Source organism: Mytilus edulis, chromosome 7 (genome assembly GCF_963676685.1).
Source record: "Mytilus edulis chromosome 7, xbMytEdul2.2, whole genome shotgun sequence".
NCBI classification, from domain to species: domain Eukaryota; kingdom Metazoa; phylum Mollusca; class Bivalvia; order Mytilida; family Mytilidae; genus Mytilus; species Mytilus edulis.
This window is the reverse complement of record NC_092350.1, coordinates 71,746,509-71,766,058: the sequence shown is the minus strand read 5'-3', so window position 1 is coordinate 71,766,058 and position 19,550 is coordinate 71,746,509. Positions and strand designations below refer to the sequence as shown.

General features: G+C 32.2%; 1 protein-coding gene and 1 long non-coding RNA gene across 2 annotated transcripts in view; one reads left to right on the top strand and one right to left on the bottom strand.

The window, feature by feature from the left end:
• Positions 1 to 14,670: 14,670 nt before the first annotated feature.
• On the bottom strand, positions 14,671 to 17,612 carry LOC139483618 (uncharacterized). Its single transcript, XR_011655047.1, has 3 exons — positions 17,570 to 17,612; positions 15,775 to 15,852; positions 14,671 to 14,739 (listed from the first exon to the last, which is right to left on the bottom strand). It is a non-coding gene; the product is annotated as an uncharacterized lncRNA (long non-coding RNA).
• Positions 17,613 to 17,756: 144 nt separating this feature from the next.
• LOC139482135 (DNA-directed RNA polymerase II subunit RPB4-like) overlaps positions 17,757 to 19,550 on the top strand; it is a gene marked incomplete in the record, with an annotated part of 6,586 nt that continues 4,792 nt past the window's right edge. The window contains 1 exon segment of the mRNA XM_071265822.1: positions 17,757 to 17,850. Coding sequence (XP_071121923.1) covers positions 17,769 to 17,850 — 82 coding nt within the window.

The following is a 19,550-nucleotide window of genomic DNA, read 5'->3' as shown; positions in this document are numbered from 1 at the left end:
TTGGTCCCAACATTTTAGGAATTAGGGGCCAAAAAGGGCCCAAATAAGCATTTTCTTGGTTTTCGCACTATAACTTTAGTTTAAGTTAATAGAAATCTATGAAATTTTGACACAAGGTTTATGACCACAAAAGAACAGTTGGGATTGATTTTGGGAGTTTTGGTCTCAACAGTTTAGGAATTAGGGGCCAAAAAAGGGCCCAAATAAGCATTATTCTTGGTTTTCGCACAATAACATTAGTTTAAGTAAATAGAAATCAATGAAATTTAAACACAATGTTAATGACTACAAAAGGAAGGTTGGTATTGATTTTGGGAGTTTAGGTCCCAACAGTTTAGGAATTAGGGGCCAAAAAGGGACCCAAATAAGCATTTTTCTTGGTTTTCGCACCATAACGTTAGTATAAGTAAATAGAAATCTATGAAATTTAAACACAAGGTTTATGACCATAAAAGAAAGGTTGGGTTTGATTTTGGGAGTTTTGGTCCCAACATAATAAGGGGCCCAAAGGGTCCAAAATTAAACTTTTGTTTGATTTCATCAAAATTGAATAATTGGGGTTCTTTGATATGCTGAATCTAACTGTCATGACTGTGTATGTAGATTCTTAACTTTTGGTCCCGTTTTCAAATTGGTCTACATTAAGGTCCAAAGGGTCCAAAATTAAACTTAGTTTGATTTTGACAAAAAATGAATCAGTTAGGTTCTTTGATATGCTGAATCTAAAAATGTACTTAGATTCTTGATTATTGGCCCAGTTTTCAAGTTGGTCCAAATCGGGGTCCAAAATTAATTATTTTTATATTTTTTATATTAACAATAACAACGTACACACATCATGCACATGTTGGCGTATGAATACACAACGTCAGAGTGGGCATGTCGCCAGCAAAATTGACAACATTGAAAATAAAACTGATAATTGTAACCAACCAGAAGACAGTAAAAACACCAAATTTATTTTTTACTGGATATCGCACAGGTTCCCGTAAAATTTTTACGTCATAAAACAAAACATCTAACGCTACAATGGAAAAGCGATTGTTGTATGCGTCAAAAGTTCAAGCGGCGGGATTAGCGACAAGGTGTATAACATGTATGGTCTGGAACATATCTATAGACTATACTTAGCACCAGCCACTGATCCAGAATTTTTTTCACCTAATTTCAGTTCAGCTTCTTGGGGTGAACACTTAATTCTGGAGGCCTGCGAGACAAATTTATTTGATTGAAATGGATAGGGACGATACTGTTACATGTAATGCAGTACAAGCTGATGTTGTTTTGTCACATACACATATGTATCAGTGGCATGTTTGTCCAATTTCTGTACTGTACTATGTATTTGTCACCAAGAGCCAATGCACGTCGAGTTTAAGGGGGACTATCGAACATGCACAGCCCAAGGGACAATGGGTCAGTCTTTCACAAGACTTAAGCAATGGCAGGCAAAACTATAAAGCAAGCAGCAAGTTGTAACAATTTTATATAGTAACAGGTCCAAATAATAATAATGATGCCAAAACAATTTACAAATAAATAAAGTCCAAATGTTCCTAATAATAAAGTCACTAGTTCACTAATTCACAGTTAAAGTTAAGTCCAAAATGTTCGTAATATTCCAAGTTGATGTTGTCTGGCTTGAATAGTTACAGTTGTGTTGAGCTGTCTTTTGAGTTAGCATTTCTCCCGAGTAGCTGAGCCTGGTTGGCTTTTGAAGCACTCCTATCTGGATCACACCGACGAGACTGCACTGGCTCTTGGTGACAGATTTGTTTGTCACCAGGCTAATTTGGACTTAATTTTAATTTTATTATTTATTTAGAAATTGAACTTTTAGAAAAGATTTTATTTTACAAATTTAAATATTTACATGTATAGACAAATAATGTGTTAATCTTAATTAGTGACATATGATTTTCAAATATTTGAGACAGATTTATTGAGTTACAGAAATTAATATGAAAGACATTAATTCATACTAAAGGTGTGAAAATTATTGAAAGAATGAGATTTAATTATTTTATTATAAATTATAATTATCTTTTGTATTAATTAATGTGAATGCTGTCACTTATAGCTTAAAGTTTTGAAATGTCATTTTTAATTTGAGTATTGTCATGTTAATTGAGTATTGTCTATTTTTGATATCTAGTATAAATACTTATTGTAAACTTTGTAAATTTAGTTGAGAACGAGAGAAATAGTAAGAGAGTATACTTTGAGAAATAGTAAGAACATCAGTTAGATACACTAGGAGTCACATTATGTTGACGTTATCCTTTGTATAGTTTATATTAGTACTTTGGCTCGGAATTAAATCATTTAACTTGAATGTGTTGGATTTTCGTGAACTGCAACAACTAGTTCCTGATATTGGTGACTGTCATAGTGTAATTGTTTTTCTAATGATTTTACAAATAAAATCATGACCCCGTAACCACGCCCTTCGGTTACATATTCTTTCACTTTAGATACATGAAATAAACTGAAAGTCATAAATCATGACATTTTCTAAAAAATCCACATTAGCTGTTCACACAATTTTTGTTTCTCATATGATTATGGCTAGATTCTTTGTGTTCATTTGCAAACATTGACACGATTGACGTCTCTCTGCATTTTATGCAATACAATGGCAGGTGAGTTTGAAATTAAATAAGGTTAACAGGTGAAGATGCCTTTTTTTGTAGGCTGCCATCTTAGTTTTGTGAGTTGGTTTGGTTTTTTTTTTTTACTATTTTGATGTTTCTTTTTCATATGGACTCCACAACAGCTGCTTTTAGGGCCAGGTTGATCAGCTGGGCAGTTGGCTAACCAGAACGATGTGTTTATGTTAGATGAATCATTGAATCTGTAGTAGATGACTGCATTCTGCACTAAAGCTAAATACACATAGCCCTCAGACATCTGGGCAGCATATGACACTCGCCCATCCACAATCGGTTTCAGAGTGTTGCTAACATGGGTCTACTTGTAAGGGAGCCTCATAAACTAGTTTGTCGTTTAACCATCTCAGAATGTGTATTGCAGTCACATTCCAATGATGTATTGTTTGACCTTATGGGAAATAAGAATTACTTTGATAGGTTCTGTTTGTTTTTAAACGTTTCTTTAAAGCTACAAGAATTACACAAATTTTCTGATAACATGTAACACATGAACAGCAGTCGTTTCTACGATGTCAATTGCAGATTTCAAAACTTGAATGTGTATGATTGTGTAACCAAATCACCATGTCAATTTCAGCATACATTTAAAATTGAAAAATAAATGCAGAAAATGTGAGTTTTTTTGTCTTTCAAATCACAACCAATATACAGAATTAATTGCAGGATAAAGACTGTTTAGTGTCTTTTAATACATTGTATTAGCTGTATTTTTTTTACTTGCTCGAAACAGGAATAATAGCTTGCTAAAGCTTGCATTACACCTGTTTCCTAGCTTCATACAAATACAGCTGATATTTAAAGACACTAAACAGTTATTGTTTATGAATATGTTATCACAAAGATATAATGGTTGATCCCTTAACAAACCCTAAATTGTAATTAAAATAACATGATATTGTGACATGAAAACAACAGAGCATGAAATATCTCTTTGTAAATATATTTGGTAGCTAAAGACAACATGAAGGGTTCTAAATGTTCTAGCTGCAGTATAAAAAGTGAAAAGAATATGAAATCAATGAGCTAAATACCAATCTTTGTTATTTGTCTCTTTTTGGTAGCACAGAATCACCAAGAACTAATTTTATTAATCTTAGTATTACAAAATTATATGCATTTGCCTATACTAACAACATTATTTTGTCAAGTGTAGAGTTGGCAACATTTTAGCCCATTTGAATGTTAAAAACAGTATTTGGACACAAACTGAACTGAAGCTTTTATTTTACTTTTGCACAGATATTAGAAAGGTGAAATGTGTGCTCAATGGTGGATTGGAAAAAGAGGTAGCTGACAAATCAAAAGGAAAAAGAAGATTGAAACGTGAAAGGTTTTTGTAAATTATTTATATAAAATGCCAAAAAATTATTTAAAGTAGATTTGGTGTCTTTTTCTCAGCATCCCAGTTGGACATGTTCCAAAGGAAATTTCAATGATTAAAAAAAACACGCACAACCAGTGTGTGTTTTATCAAATGATCAAGGCTGTTATGGTTTAAAATGATCCCTTATCAACCTCTCTATTGTTGTTTGTTCTATCAAGGCTGTTATGGTTTAAAATGATCCATTATCAACCCAATTATTGTTGTTTATTTTATCAAGGCTGTTATGGTTTGAAATTATCCATTATCAGCCTTACTATTGTTGTGTGTTCTATCAAGGCTGTTATGGTTTGAAATTATCCATTATCAGCCTTACTATTGTTGTGTGTTCTATCAAGGCTGTTATGGCTTGAAATTATCCATTATCAGCCTCACTATTGTTGTTTGTTCTATCAAGGCTGTTATGGTTTGAAATTATCCATTATCAGCCTTACTATTGTTGTTTGTTCTATCAAGGCTGTTATGGTTTGAAATTATCCATTATCAACCCCACTTTTGTTGTTTGTTCTATCAAGGCCGTTATGGTTTGAAATTATCCATTATCAGCCTCACTATTATTGTTTGTTCTATCAAGGCTGTTATGGTTTGAAATTATCCATTATCAGCCTTACTATTGTTGTTTGTTCTATCAAGGCTGTTATGGTTTGAAATTATCCATTATCAACCCCACTTTTGTTGTTTATTCTATCAAGGCTATTATGGTTTGAAATTATCCATTATCAGCCTTACTATTGTTGTTTGTTCTATCAAGGCTGTTATGGTTTGAAATTATCCATTATCAGCCTCACTATTGTTGTTTGTTCTATCAAGGCTGTTATGGTTTGAAATTATCCATTATCAACCCCACTTTTGTTGTTTGTTCTATCAAGGCTGTTATGGTTTGAAATTATCCATTATCAGCCTTACTATTGTTGTTTGTTCTATCAAGGCTGTTATGGTTTGAAATTATCCATTATCAGCCTCACTATTGTTGTTTGTTCTATCAAGGCTGTTATGGTTTGAAATTATCCATTATCAACCCCACTTTTGTTGTTTGTTCTATCAAGGCTGTTATGTTTTGAAATTATCCATTATCAGCCTTACTATTGTTGTTTATTCTATCAAGGCTATTATGGTTTGAAATTATCCATTATCAGCCTTACTATTGTTGTGTGTTCTATCAAGGCTGTTATGGTTTGAAATTATCCATTATCAACCTTACTTTTGTTGTTTGTTCTATCAAGGCTGTTATGGATTGAAATTATCCATTATCAGCCTCACTTTTGTTGTTTGTTCTATCAAGGCTGTTATGGTTTGAAATTATCCATTATCAGCCTCACTATTGTTGTTTGTTCTATCAAGGCTGTTATGGTTTGAAATTATCCATTATCAGCCTCACTTTTGTTGTTTGTTCTATCAAGGCTGATACGGATTGAAATGATATATTTTAACCTCACTATTGTTGTTTGTTTTATCAAGGCTGTTATGTGGGATTTTCAAATAATCTAACTTGACTGAAAACAACAATTTAACTTCATTTATAAAAAAGTGATTATTAAAAACTCCAAATTCCAATGTTAATTTTTTGTAGGGGAAAGTCCGTTAAAATATGACAAATTAATTGTTTCACAATATATACAACAAAAAATGTATCATATTTCTTACTTAGTACAAGTAAACGTTTTTTTATGCTAACTCAACCTCCCACTTGTATGACAGTTATTTTTAGTTTATAGCCAAAACTGTGGTTACCTACATCCCAAATATACATCACAATTGATTAAATTTTAATTTCAAGCTGAATTGTAAGTTTTTGAAAATATCGTTGTAAAATGAATAATAGCATTGAAAGAATAGTATTTATATTTCTTTATTTTGTCAGGAAAATCTTCAATTTGATGGACAAGAAATTTATAATAGTCTATTAAAGTCAATGCATGCTATTGTTCCTGTTGACAACCAGTACAGAGCGTTTTTAATGCAAGACTACAACATATGTTAGAAGACGTTAAAGGTAAAGAAAATTGTAAATATTACTGACATTACTGGTTTTGTTTTCAGTTTTAGAATAAATATGGAGACTTCATTAACTATTTTCTTCATTAACATTTTCCTGCTGTTAATGAATCCTCTGGTGATGGAAATATTATTTTTTACTAACCACTAACCAGTACATATAAAGTCTTCATCTGAAGGAGAATACAATTATTGTAGATTGGTTCAATTCCAATGGGAGACAACTCTTGTACTATTCTACTTATTAACATTTTCCTTTAAGATATTTAATCCTCTGGTGATAGAAATATGACTTTTTACTAACCACTCACCAGTTCATAAAAAGTCTTCATCTGAAGGAGAATACATTTATTGTAGATTGGTTCAATTCCAATGGGAGGCAACTCTTGTACTATTCTACTTATTAACATTTTCCTTTAAGATATTTAATCCTATGGTGATGGAAATATTATTTTTTAACTAACCACTAACCAGTACATAAAAAGTCTTCATCTGAAAGAGAATACAATTATTGTAGATTGGTTCAATTCCAATGGGAGACAACTCTTGTACTATTTTACTTATTAACATTTTCCTTTAAGATATTTAATCCTATGGTGATGGAAATATTATTTTTTAACTAACCACTAACCAGTACATAAAAAGTCTTCATCTGAAGGAGAATACATTTATTGTAGATTGGTTCAATTCCAATGGGAGACAACTCTTCTACTAATTTACTTATTAACATTTTCCTTTAAGATATTTAATCCTATGGTGATGGAAATATTATTTTTACTAAGCACTAACCAGTACATAAAAAGTCTTCATCTGAAAGAGAATACAATTATTGTAGATTGGTTCAATTCCAATGGGAGACAACTCTTGTACTATTTTACTTATTAACATTTTCCTTTAAGATATTTAATCCTATGGTGATGGAAATATTATTTTTACTAAGCACTAACCAGTACATAAAAAGTCTTCATCTGAAGGAGAATACGTTTATTGTAGATTGGTCCAATTCCAATGGGAGACAACTCTTGTACTATTTTACTTATTAACATTTTATGGTTTTGTTATTTTCTTCTTTAGTACCAAATAAAATCTGTTAAAAATAGGATGACACTTTAACATCTATTTCTTAAAAAATGTGTCATGAAACAGAGATGAAATATTTCATTTTTATAATCAACAGAGTGTTGTCAGCTGAAAACATAGAAAATGTGACACTTTATTTATTATATAGAATTTGTGTAAAATATAATTATTATTTGAAGAATTAACAGGAAAAACTATTTACCAGAAAAAGTTGAGACTGATTGTTTGCAGTTGCTTATCCTTTTTGTGAGTTTACTTCAGAAACAATACACAGAATTTTTCAAAATTACTGCAGTAAATAATGTACAACAAACAATCACAATTACTCTACCCATGTGTACAAAAACTAGACATACAAAGAAAGGCAATGCTGAAACGATGCATCTTCTTTTACAAACATGCACTTATTATAATAGTATGCTGTCCAAATCCTGAGTTACACACATTGGTATGCTGGTTCATTAGGAAAGTTACTGCAGCTTATATAAAGGAATAATACCTTGGATATGTGGAAATAAATCATATGATTTCTACACACAAAAAGAGATAACAAAAATTAATTGCTATGCAAAATCAACTTTGCTAGGAAGTTTCAGATGAAAGTTTGAATCAAAACTTACCAAGAGGCAATGTAACTTGTATGTAGGAATATTTTGATGTTGTCATACAATGAAAGTGTTATATGCAAATGCATACTTCATTTCCCTGAAATAGTATGGTTGATATGTAAAACACTCGTTGTTAAGTAGTTTCTAAGCAAAATACCAGTCTGAAACTGCTGCATGGAACAAACCAGTTTGTTTGTATCAATAACATGTTTTCAAAAACTAAATGTAAGTAATGGGGGCATATAGATATAGTAAGTGCTGAAATAGTATGGTTGCTTAATAAATTTCATTGAAAATAACACTTTATAACTGATGCATCTCAAAAACTAGCATGTACATGTTGTCAGACACTCAATGTAACAGTTATTTGTGCAAAAACATGCATAAAACGCCTGCAATAGTATGTTTGCTCTGTAAAATCCATGTTGGTAGGTAGTTTCTACGCAAAGTACCTGTCTGAAAGTCATGCATGGAACAAACTAGCTGGTATGTATCAATAATATGGTGTTGTCTAATGCTAAATGTAAGGGTTACTTGTGCTATATCATGCATGAAACTCCTGCAATAGTATGGTTGCTAAGCATAATACAATAATTTACGATGTTTAAACTTAAAGGAAAGAGAAACCCTTATACAGATTAAGATATAATGTTATTTTTAAACATAATATACCTTAGGGAGCTACCATTTCATTTTTATGGGGGGGCTAGGATGATATTTGAAAAAATTAGGCAGGACAGGAGTTTTGAGTAAAATAAAAAGGCAGGATGAGACACTTGCAAAAAAAAAAAGTCAGGACGACAATTTAGGTAAAAAAAAAGTCAGGATAAACTAAAAAAAAAAAGGCAGGACCGAACAGAGTGAAAAATAAAAAGGCAGGACAGATATTACAGCTAAAAAAAATGCAGGACAAAACTTTTCATCCTAGCCCCCCCCCCCCCCCCCCCCATAAAAATCAAATGGTAGCTCCCTTAAAAAACAGAGAAAAATTTCTTTGACAGAAAGCAGACACTGCAAGTTTGAATTTATGAATAGGTTGCTATGCAACCATCAAGTTACGTGGACAACTAAAAGTTGTTATTTCTTTTTGTAGTACCTGTCCAAGGGCTATAGATTACATGATACTTGGCATGATACAATCTATAACCCTTGGGCAGGTACTACAAACTATGAATATGAACTTGTTCTAAGAGGGCACAAAAAATATCATTTTCATGAATTTTCCCTTCTTGAATATTTCCGGTCTAAATTTGAATCCAGACTTATACTCAAGGCAGTACATGTACAAAGACTGTTGCAACTGAAAGATTAAACTTTTAACCTTTGTTATACCCAGAATAGGTGGCAACAGAGACATATATACGTGTATATATGTCTCTGGTGGCAACTATAGACTTCTACATTCAAAACGGTTTCGTATTTTACCTATTCAGACTTTCAGATGTTGACAAGTAAGGTAAAGGAAAATGATGAGAACATTTTCAAAATTTATGTTTTTCTAAATGAACTGTCTGGTACTTGGAAGCTGAATATGAATTGTAATTTTTAAAATGCCTTTTTACATCGAGATGACCGTTTGGTCATTCCGATGTATTGCTTTCCCCTAAATTTACATTATGCAAATTAGTTTTGGGTTTTCAACCAATCTATAAAAATTAAAGATCCGCGGACATTATCTAGTGCAAGATAACATTACTACTTATCACTTGTTCCAAATTCATTTTTTCAATGGATACGCTAAAAAAACCCACACACATTTAAATATTAAAATGTTTTTCCGTTAGATATATATATAATATAAAAGTAAAAAAAATATTGCACACGTACCGACAATTGAGTTAAAGGTTGCGCAAGAATATCTCAAGAACGTTTTACGACACTCCTGGCAAGGACCGGTAACTCTGTAATTGCTTTTTTCGGGAAAATATGAATGGCTTCACATATCCAATCTTTTAGAAAATTCGAATTTTTTTTTACAGAAGAGTGGCCACCATGCACGTGCACTGCACTATTATAAGAATGATATACACAATTATGTATACATGCAACTATTCAATTAATATAATATATAAAAACAAACCTGTGTATACTCTGGGATTATTATTATATAATATAATAATCCCAGGTACATGTATACTGATTTGTATCACTACAATATAATAGTTATTACGGTGCTGTTGAGTTTCCTGTCATTTATTCATCATCCACGTATTATCAACTTATATCAGAAAAAAGAATCTCTCTGTACATTAACATTAGTTTCACAGCATTAAGATTAAGGATTTTAAAAGCATAAAACATATAGTTTCACGTATTGTGGCTAACATACACAAGTTGCCTGATAGAAATAAAGATTTTGTAAAGTATTTGACTATTGACATGGCACAGTCGTTTTTTTTTCTTCATAGCTACACCATTGTAAAATAGAAATTATGTGATAAACTAGTGATGACAGAGTTTATAAATTGCTCATCCAAACTATCGGTTTATCTATCAAGTTTATATAGTGCGGCTGGGAAATATGATTTATGAGACTAAACTTCATAATATGTAAACGAACTTAAAAAAAACCGAGGCTCCTGCCTAGGGACAGGCGCAAAAAAAATACGGCAGGGTTAAACCTGATTTTGAAATCTCAACCATCCCCTATACCTCTAGCCAATGATATTTAAAAAACACATTATCAATAGGCTCAGAAAAACTCCGAGTGCGATGTCATAATTGACTAAAAAAACTAAGCAAAATTACAATAATACATAAATCAACAAATGACTACAAGCAGTTAGTTACATACCAGCCGAAGACATCAATCAAACTAATTAAAAGTGTATGTCTTCATCATTAGTTGTTTAAAATATATGAGAGGAACATAACCCGCATCATGCCAACAACTGGTTTTTAGAATCAATGTGTTTATTTCCAATGCAAAGACCTTATGAGTGAATCAAAATAGCACCAAAATACACAATTCTTAAAGACCTGAGTGGTAACAGCAGTATTGTAACCATATCACTTCCGAAAACAAAATTTAAGGTTTGTTAGCTTTTGAGGTGAATGCCGAAAGTTTTGTGCTTTGTTAAGAATATTACCCAGAAATATTTTATGTGAAATACCTGAATGTATAATATGTCTGCATGTTGATTTTTATTTACAAATGATGTACTTGTACCGATGATAAAATTTAGTAAATTTTGATATATATATATAACCATAGGAGATCAAATAAGTGAATATAAACAACTATAGATGACTATACTAGGACACCCGGAGGAGAGATGTAATGCTCCGTATAGAGAGATGTCCAATATATTTTAAACGTTGTACAATGACTTTTGCATTCAAATAAACAGACACCAGAAAACAATAAAAAGTTAGATTTGCTTACAGCGGTTTTATTAATGAATCATTGATCTTTTGTTTTAAATCAATATGATTGTAAAAATCGTTTTATTGATAGATATAGGAAGATGTGGTGTGAGTGCCAATAAGACAACTCTCCATCCAAATAACAATTAAAAAAAGTAAACCATTATAGGTCAATGTACGGCCTTCAACACGGAGCCTTGGCTCACACCGAACAACAAGCTACAAAGGGCCGCAAAATTACTAACTAGTGTAAAACCATTCAAACGGGAAAGCCAACGGTCTAATCTATATAAAAAAAATCGAGAAACAAGAAACACGTATAAATTACATAAAGATGTACTCTTTAATCTTGTAAGTTTTCCCATTGATTCACTATTGAATTTGTGGTCATTTAGGACTCGAGCATTGTATAATTCACTATTGCCTGTTGATTGATGTCTAGTAGCAAATATTTCATGTATATTTAGAACAAAAGAAAAAAATGCTATTAACTATTATTGTACAGCTTAGTTAATTGATTAGTTAGCGATTTCGTTAGTTCTTTTTTAGCATTATATGATACATCATCTACATCTACATCTACATCATACGACGATCCATCAGCACATTGATGACTATACGTCGGCGCATCGCAAACAGACACTTAATAAAATACATTTGGTGTGATTATACACGATGTGCACAGCAAATTAAAGCAAGTTATTACTAAATCAAAACACAATAAAGATTTACAGAGTTCTAATATACCAAAAGTGGTTTTCAATCTCCAAAGTCAAGAATAAACCGTTTGTTGCGGTGTTACATATTTGTTTTTCGTTCATTTTTGTACATAAATTGTGTCGTTAGTTTTATCGTTTAAATGATTTTAGATTGTTATCTCGTGGTCTTTTAAAGCTGACTATGCATTGCAGTGTTGGCTTTGCTCATTGTTGAAAGCCGTACTGTGACGTATGATTAATTGTTAATTTTTCTGTCATTTGGTCTCTTGTGGAGAGTTGTCTCATTGGCAATCATACCACAGGCTTTTTTTTAATAACGCCAGGGCTGAAACAGAAAAAAAATACCAACAGACAAACAACAGTACACACAACAAATCATGGAATACCGAGGACTTACCCCCCCCCCCCCCCCAACAAAACACAAAACAAAGCTGGGGTGATCTCATGTGCTATTGAATGAGTAAGCAGGTCCTAGTCCACATACGGCACCCGTTGTGTTTGTGTAGGAAATGCAAAAGAGATTATAAGTATAAGAAGATAGGTCAATATCAGGAAGAAGAACAAACGGAATTAACGGAGGGCTAATTTCCAATTCGCCACTTGGAACTCTTGGTTTGATAGCTTCCTTGTGAACAGCAAGGAAATATAAGACCTGGAAGATATGATTTGCTTTTTTCTTTCTTGCTCGGGCGTTTGTATGAAGTCCGCCTAATATAAAGAAAAGAACAAGTCGACAAGAAGAAGAGCACAGTTAATTCCCATTAGAATGCAGAGTTTTTGTTGAACGTGCAACTCATGTGTAGTTGTCCTTACCCTTGGATCAAAGTAGAGGCTGATAAATCCCATTTTATTCAGGATCAGCCTTCATAACAACCATTAACAAAGTAGAGGCTGATAAATCCCATTTTATACAGGATCAACCTTCATACAAACATTAACAAAGTACAGGCTGATAAATCCCATTTTATACAGGATCAACCTTCATACAAATATTAACAAAGTACAGGCTGATAAATCCCGTTTTATACAGGATCAGCCTTCATAACAACCATTAACAAAGTAGAGGCTGATAAATCCCATTTTATACAGGATCAACCTTCATACAAACATTAACAAAGTACAGGCTGATAAATCCCATTTTATACAGGATCAACCTTCATACAAACATTAACAAAGTACAGGCTGATAAATCCAATTTTATACAAGATCAGCCTCCATTACAACCATTAACAAAGTAGAGGCTGATAAATCCCGTTTTATACAGGATCAACCTTCATACAAACATTAACAAAGTACAGGCTGATAAATCCCATTTTATACAGGATCAACCTTCATACAAACATTAACAAAGTACAGGCTGATAAATCCCATTTTATACAGGATCAACCTTCATACAAACATTAACAAAGTACAGGCTGATAAATCCAATTTTATACAAGATCAGCCTCCATTACAACCATTAACAAAGTAGAGGCTGATAAATCCCGTTTTATACAAGATCAACCTTCATACAAACATTAACAAAGTACAGGCTGATAAATCCCATTTTATACAGGATCAACCTTCATACAAACATTAACAAAGTACAGGCTGATAAATCCCATTTTATACAGGATCAACCTTCATACAAACATTAACAAAGTACAGGCTGATAAATCCCATTTTATACAGGATCAACCTTCATACAAACATTAACAAAGTACAGGCTGATAAATCCAATTTTATACAAGATCAGCCTCCATTACAACCATTAACAAGAACAGGCTGATAAATCCCGTTTTATACAAGATCAGCCTTCATAACAACCATTAACAAAGTAGAGGCTGATAAATCCCATTTTATACAGGATCAACCTTCATACAAACATTAACAAAGTACAGGCTGATAAATCCCATTTTATACAGGATCAACCTTCATACAAACATTAACTAAGTACAGGCTGATAAATCCAATTTTATACAGGATCAGCCTTCCTACAAACATTAATAAACACATAGAAAAATGTTAATAAGTAAAATAGTACAAGAGTTGTCTCCCATTGGAATTGAACCAATCTACAATAATTGTATTCTCCTTCAGATGAAGACTTTTTATGTTACTGTTAGTGGTTAGTAAAAAGTCATATTTCCATCACTGTAGGATTGAATATCTTAAAGGAAAATGTTAATAAGTAAAATAGTACAAGAGTTGTCTCCCATTGGAATTGAACCAATCTACAATAAATGTATTCTCCTTCAGATGAAGACTTTTTATGTACTGGTAAAATGTGAGTAAAAATAATATTACCATCACCATAGGATTAAATATCTTAAAGGAAAATGTTAATAAGTAAATTAGTAGAAGAGTTGTCTCCCATTGGAATTGAACCAATCTACAATAAATGTATTCTCCTTCAGATAAAGACTTTTTATGTACCTGTTAGTGGTTGGTAAAAAGTCATATTTCTATCACCATTGGATTAAATATCTTGATGAAAATGTTAATAAGTAAAATAGTACAAGAGTTGTCTCCCATTGGAATTGAACCAATCTACAATAAATGTATTCTCCTTCAGATGAAGCCTTTTTATGTATCTGTTAGTACAAATAATATTTCCATCACCATAGGATTCTATAACAGCAGGTAAATGTTAATGAGATCAGTTGTCTCTCATGTAGCTTTTTGTAAAAAACCATACTTCAATCACCAGGGGATTAATTAACAGCAGGAAAATGTTTATAAGAAAATTGTACATGAATTTTCTCCTGTTTGAATTGAACCAAACTAATATGTTTTATCTACATATAAGTAAAGCCACTGACTAAACATTGAACTGTAAAATGAATGCAAAGACAAGTCAAACTACTTACCAAATGCATGTACAGCAATATAAAAAAAAACATAGCTGGAAATGCTGTTTCTGCAGAAAATCTTTACACCTAAAAATATTTTTTTTAATTTTTTTTCACAAATAATCCATTAAATAAGAGATAATAAATTTAATAGAAAATGCATATCTTGTAGTAGACAGCATAACCCTTATCCAAGGTATCCAATTCTAAGAACTTTAAGAAGTATTTCAAATCTAAATGACAATAAGAATAAATTAAGAACAATAAAAGTGAGGCAACTGAAATTTAAACTTCATCTGAGTTTTGTGGAAAGATGCACTGTGTATGAATGACATATAACATTTGTTTGATGCAATCTGGATTAGAGACAAAAAACGAAAAAAATCAGAATTTCTATCCATGTGTAAAGGATTATAACTCTAGATTGGTAAAAGAGAAGCCTTGATTTGTGTTTGTTGTAATAAGCATAGGGTATAAGTTTTATAGCATTTTGTTTTGGCAAAATGAAGTTAAGAGAACAGAAACCAATTTAGGGATGTACAGACTTACAGACAAGGCTTAAACTTAATGTCCCCTCAGATATGATGGGAACATTAAAAATAGAACATTTCAGTTCATGCTTTTATACCACTTTCCTGTGAGAATGGTTTTAAACCAGTCATTCTTGGGGCCCTTAAGCTTCTGTTCCATCTTCCATATGAGCCAAGGCTCTGTGTTGAAGGCCCTACTGTGACCTATAATGGTCAACTTTTACAAATTGTGACTTGGAAGGAGAGTTGTCTCATTGGCACTCATACCATATCTTATTATTCTGTATTCATGATTTATAAGAAAATGTTTTTCTCTTTCTTAAAATATTTGTTTGAGTCTTTTGCCTGATGAACAAAGATGTAATGTTTTGTTTTTCTCAAAGAGTTTTTATTCTTATAAACTGCTGTTCAGCTACAATTACAAAAAGAAGTTAAAACTGCTTGACATGTACTAAATCTATTGAGGAATAATTTCAATTTTGAATTGGTACATAATACTTTATGATAATTGAATGTAATTAAAACCGAGATCATGACTTTTTTTTTGCTTTTTATACTTATTTACTATAATTTGGCTAACACTTATTCAAACCTTATTGGCCAAATGCTTCACTCTTTTCAGAGCATTTTGCTCTTTCGCTTTCTACTTTGATACTGGCCATGGTAACACCTACAAAGAAAATCTGTTTGATTAGGGTTACATTTTTCTAACAAATAAATCAATGGAATTGTTGTTTAAACAATCAAGCAATTGAAATTTGATATAACATTAGATACAAACTAAATTATGCATAATTCATTGTAAAGGAAGGATTTTTCCAAAAAAAACAATCTTATAGAAATGTCTCTTTTTATACATAACTGACAATGGCAAGGAAAACACATTAAAAAAAAAAAAAAGGAACAAAAGAAACACTTTTTCGTTCCCTTATGTTTAATTTCCTTACAAACAAACAAACAAACAAACAAACAAACAAACAGACAGACAGACAGACAGACAGACAGACAGTATAAATTAATGAACACAACAGGGGTTAAGTTTAGGAGGGAGGGACAAATGGACAGATTCAGACGAATTGTATATATGTTCTGCTTATATAATGCTGTACAGACTAATTCTACTGTGTAGTGCGCAGATATAAACATAGACCTGCAATCCCACATGCAGAGGGAGTTTAGTGTCTAATTACACCTTATGTAAGAATCCGGGGTTTTGATTGGTTAATAGCCAGTGTATTTTTCACCAATTTACTGTTATCAAATGAATATCGTTCATTTTTAACGCCGCCGGGGTATTTGCTAAAAGGATATGCCTTTTTTACCCTCTCTGCCGTGGTATTTGCCAAAAAATACTCTATCCGACTGGACGCTTGTAACGTCACGATCATCAATGCGTTTTAGTACATTAACATTCGGTGTAATTAAACAGATATATCATGTTATTGAGGGGTATTTGCGAAAAATACCAGTCTTGAGAATGAATTACCCTCGCCTTACGGCTCGTGAAATTTAACATTCTCTCGACTGGTATTTTTCGCAAATACCCCTCCTTAACATGATATATCTGTTCAATATTTTTAAGCCCGTTGCTCTGATTACACAGATTACCTGTGGTTCTCAATATAGTGGAAGGATTTACCCCCTCCCCCCATTTATTCTACAATCAACAGCACAGGCACTTGTTTTTATCCATTGGAAGACCCCCTATCAACGCATATTTACAAATTATTTATAAATATACGTTGATAGGAGGGTCTTCAAATAGATAGAAACAAGTTCCTGTGTCAAGGTACGTGAAAGTTATTTTAGTGTAAAAATAATTCAATTACTGACATACTGGTGTATGTTTTTTTTGCGAGAAAAGAAAGGGGAGTAATAAAATATTGTTTGAAGTGAACACATTGAAAATTTCTGTTTAAGCTACCTTGTGATTTTTCGTACGGGTGTGGATAGTAAACCCCACATTGACAGAAACAAGTGCCAATTCCAATCTCAATATTTTGTATTGTGCATTTTACCTTATCAATATCATGCTTATTGGTCCAGGAACACAGGCGCGGATCCAGAGGGGGGGGGGGGGGGGGTTCCGGGTGTTGGAACCCCCCCTTTTTTTGGACGATCAATGCTGGGGAGGTGTAGTTGGACCCCCCCTTTTGTCCTGGGTTAGAAACCCCCCCCCCCCTTTTTAAAATGGCTGGACCGCCCCTGGAACATATATACAGATATATACTGTTCCCAGATTGGTCTCATTCGTCAAAATAGATAGTAGTCGTTTCATGAATGTTCTGCCCAAAATGTCAATTTCTTTGCTTATTGTTTAGTTTCATATGTATATACATCATGTATATCAAGTTAAGTATCGGGAATGTTTACAAATTATTCTATACCATTACACTAATGTTACTCTTTCGTGTTGAGGTTAAAATGTAGTCGATAAGCGTCTAAAAGAATACGATAACATTAAAGAAATGCTCCCGCACATCTCGCGTGGTTTCAATTAACGAGACCTACTGAGGCTGATCCTTACGGCTACTAGCCGTATATTAGAAGCTATTATAGCTCAACCTCTACAACAAATAAATCAACATGGCGACTCCCAGTGGACACACACAACCTCTTCCAAACGAACAAGAAGAAGAGGACGCGTCTGAATTACTCTTTCCTAAAGGTTGTGAAAAAAATAAATACACAATTATACGTTGTTTGGCTAAGAACTAAGGTTCACCGTAACTAATCAACAAAAAATATCATTATTTACACTTCTAAAATCTGAAAATTATTACTGTCACTAAAACCTATTTATTTACATGACGTCATCACATCATAAAAAATATTTAAATAAACCCCAAACATATACACAGACAAAAAGTAAAAGGCAGCATGTTGTTTTCTTGGTGAAAACCGAATGAAAAACAAAACCATGTATCTTCGTTTCTTTCACAACCAATACACCTTATCGCTATTTAGTCCATTCTGGGAAAAACAATCATTTATACAACTTTCTGTTTGGGTCACCGTCCAAAAAATGGAGGTCATCAGTAGTGAGCTGAGGAAGAAAAAACTTTAGAAAGTGATCATCAAGAAACTTTGATATAGTATGATCCACTTTTTTCGAAATTAAAATTGAAGTAAAAAAATATTTTGTTTGAAGTATTTACGGCAGTTTAAACAGGTCTCATTAAAAAGTATCATTGTTTAAACAGGGTCCCAGATAGCTTCAACTGGATGAAAAAGTTGTGTAATTTTAGAACTTATCCGGAATGGAATAAATAGTGATTAGGTGTATGGCCATTGTTTGAAATCATAATGGTGGGAACAAACCTCCAAGAGGGTAGGATTGCCCTTTACTGTCAGGCCTCAAGCCGTTATTTTTGGTTACTGTTAGCGTTAAATGGGTCAAAATATCTTATCTGGATTCATCAGAGAATTCAAATTATGATTGTTATTTGTCATTAAGGTACCCCCATTACGACCCTCCTCCAAATGAAGATTATCCCTTAAATGAGAGACTGTCTCTCAGACGAGGGTGTCATTTTGCAGTTGTAGAAAAGATCTTTGTTAAATTTAAAAGGGGAATATTCATAATGTTTGAAACAACTAAAAAAGGGTCCTCTTTTTTCTAATTACAAAGAAAATTGAAGTCCATGAATATTCCAAACATCCTAGATATGTTTTGACAATATAATAACAGATAAATGTATAGTTCTTTGGGAAAAGTTTCTTCAAGAATGGTCTTTACCCCCTTTAAAATGTGTAATCACTTGAAATGTACCAGAGAGACATTCAAACTCATAAATTGAAATTTAAACTGTCAACCCAATGGCTTAAAAATAAAAACATAAACAGACAAATAAAAGTTCACTAAACACAACATAGTAAAATAAAGATTAATTAACACAATATCTTGAAGAAGTAAATAAATACATATACATAAATATTACATGTATAAATCTCCCCATTATTATCTAAAAAAAAAAAAACGCTTGTAAGAGTAAATTTTTTGTACAATCCCATAAAAATGATTAGTAAAGACATCTGCAAAGGACAGACAATTCAAAATTCTGTTAGAGAAAAGAAGTTCTAAGAATTTAAGAATGAAGATAGGCTGATTATTTACTTGTACAAGTAAAAAATTTTGAATGTCTAAGGGACATACACATGTAACTAGGCCAAAAAATAATTTACTTTCATGTACAATGTATACAAGTAAATCAAATACACTAGTATAAGTATCCTACAAATTTATTTATATATGTATATTGATAATAATTTTTCAAATAAATAAGAATTACTTGTAACAAGTAGTTCCCCTGACTGTTATGATGACATTTACTAGACTGAACCCATAATCAACCATTTATAATTGGA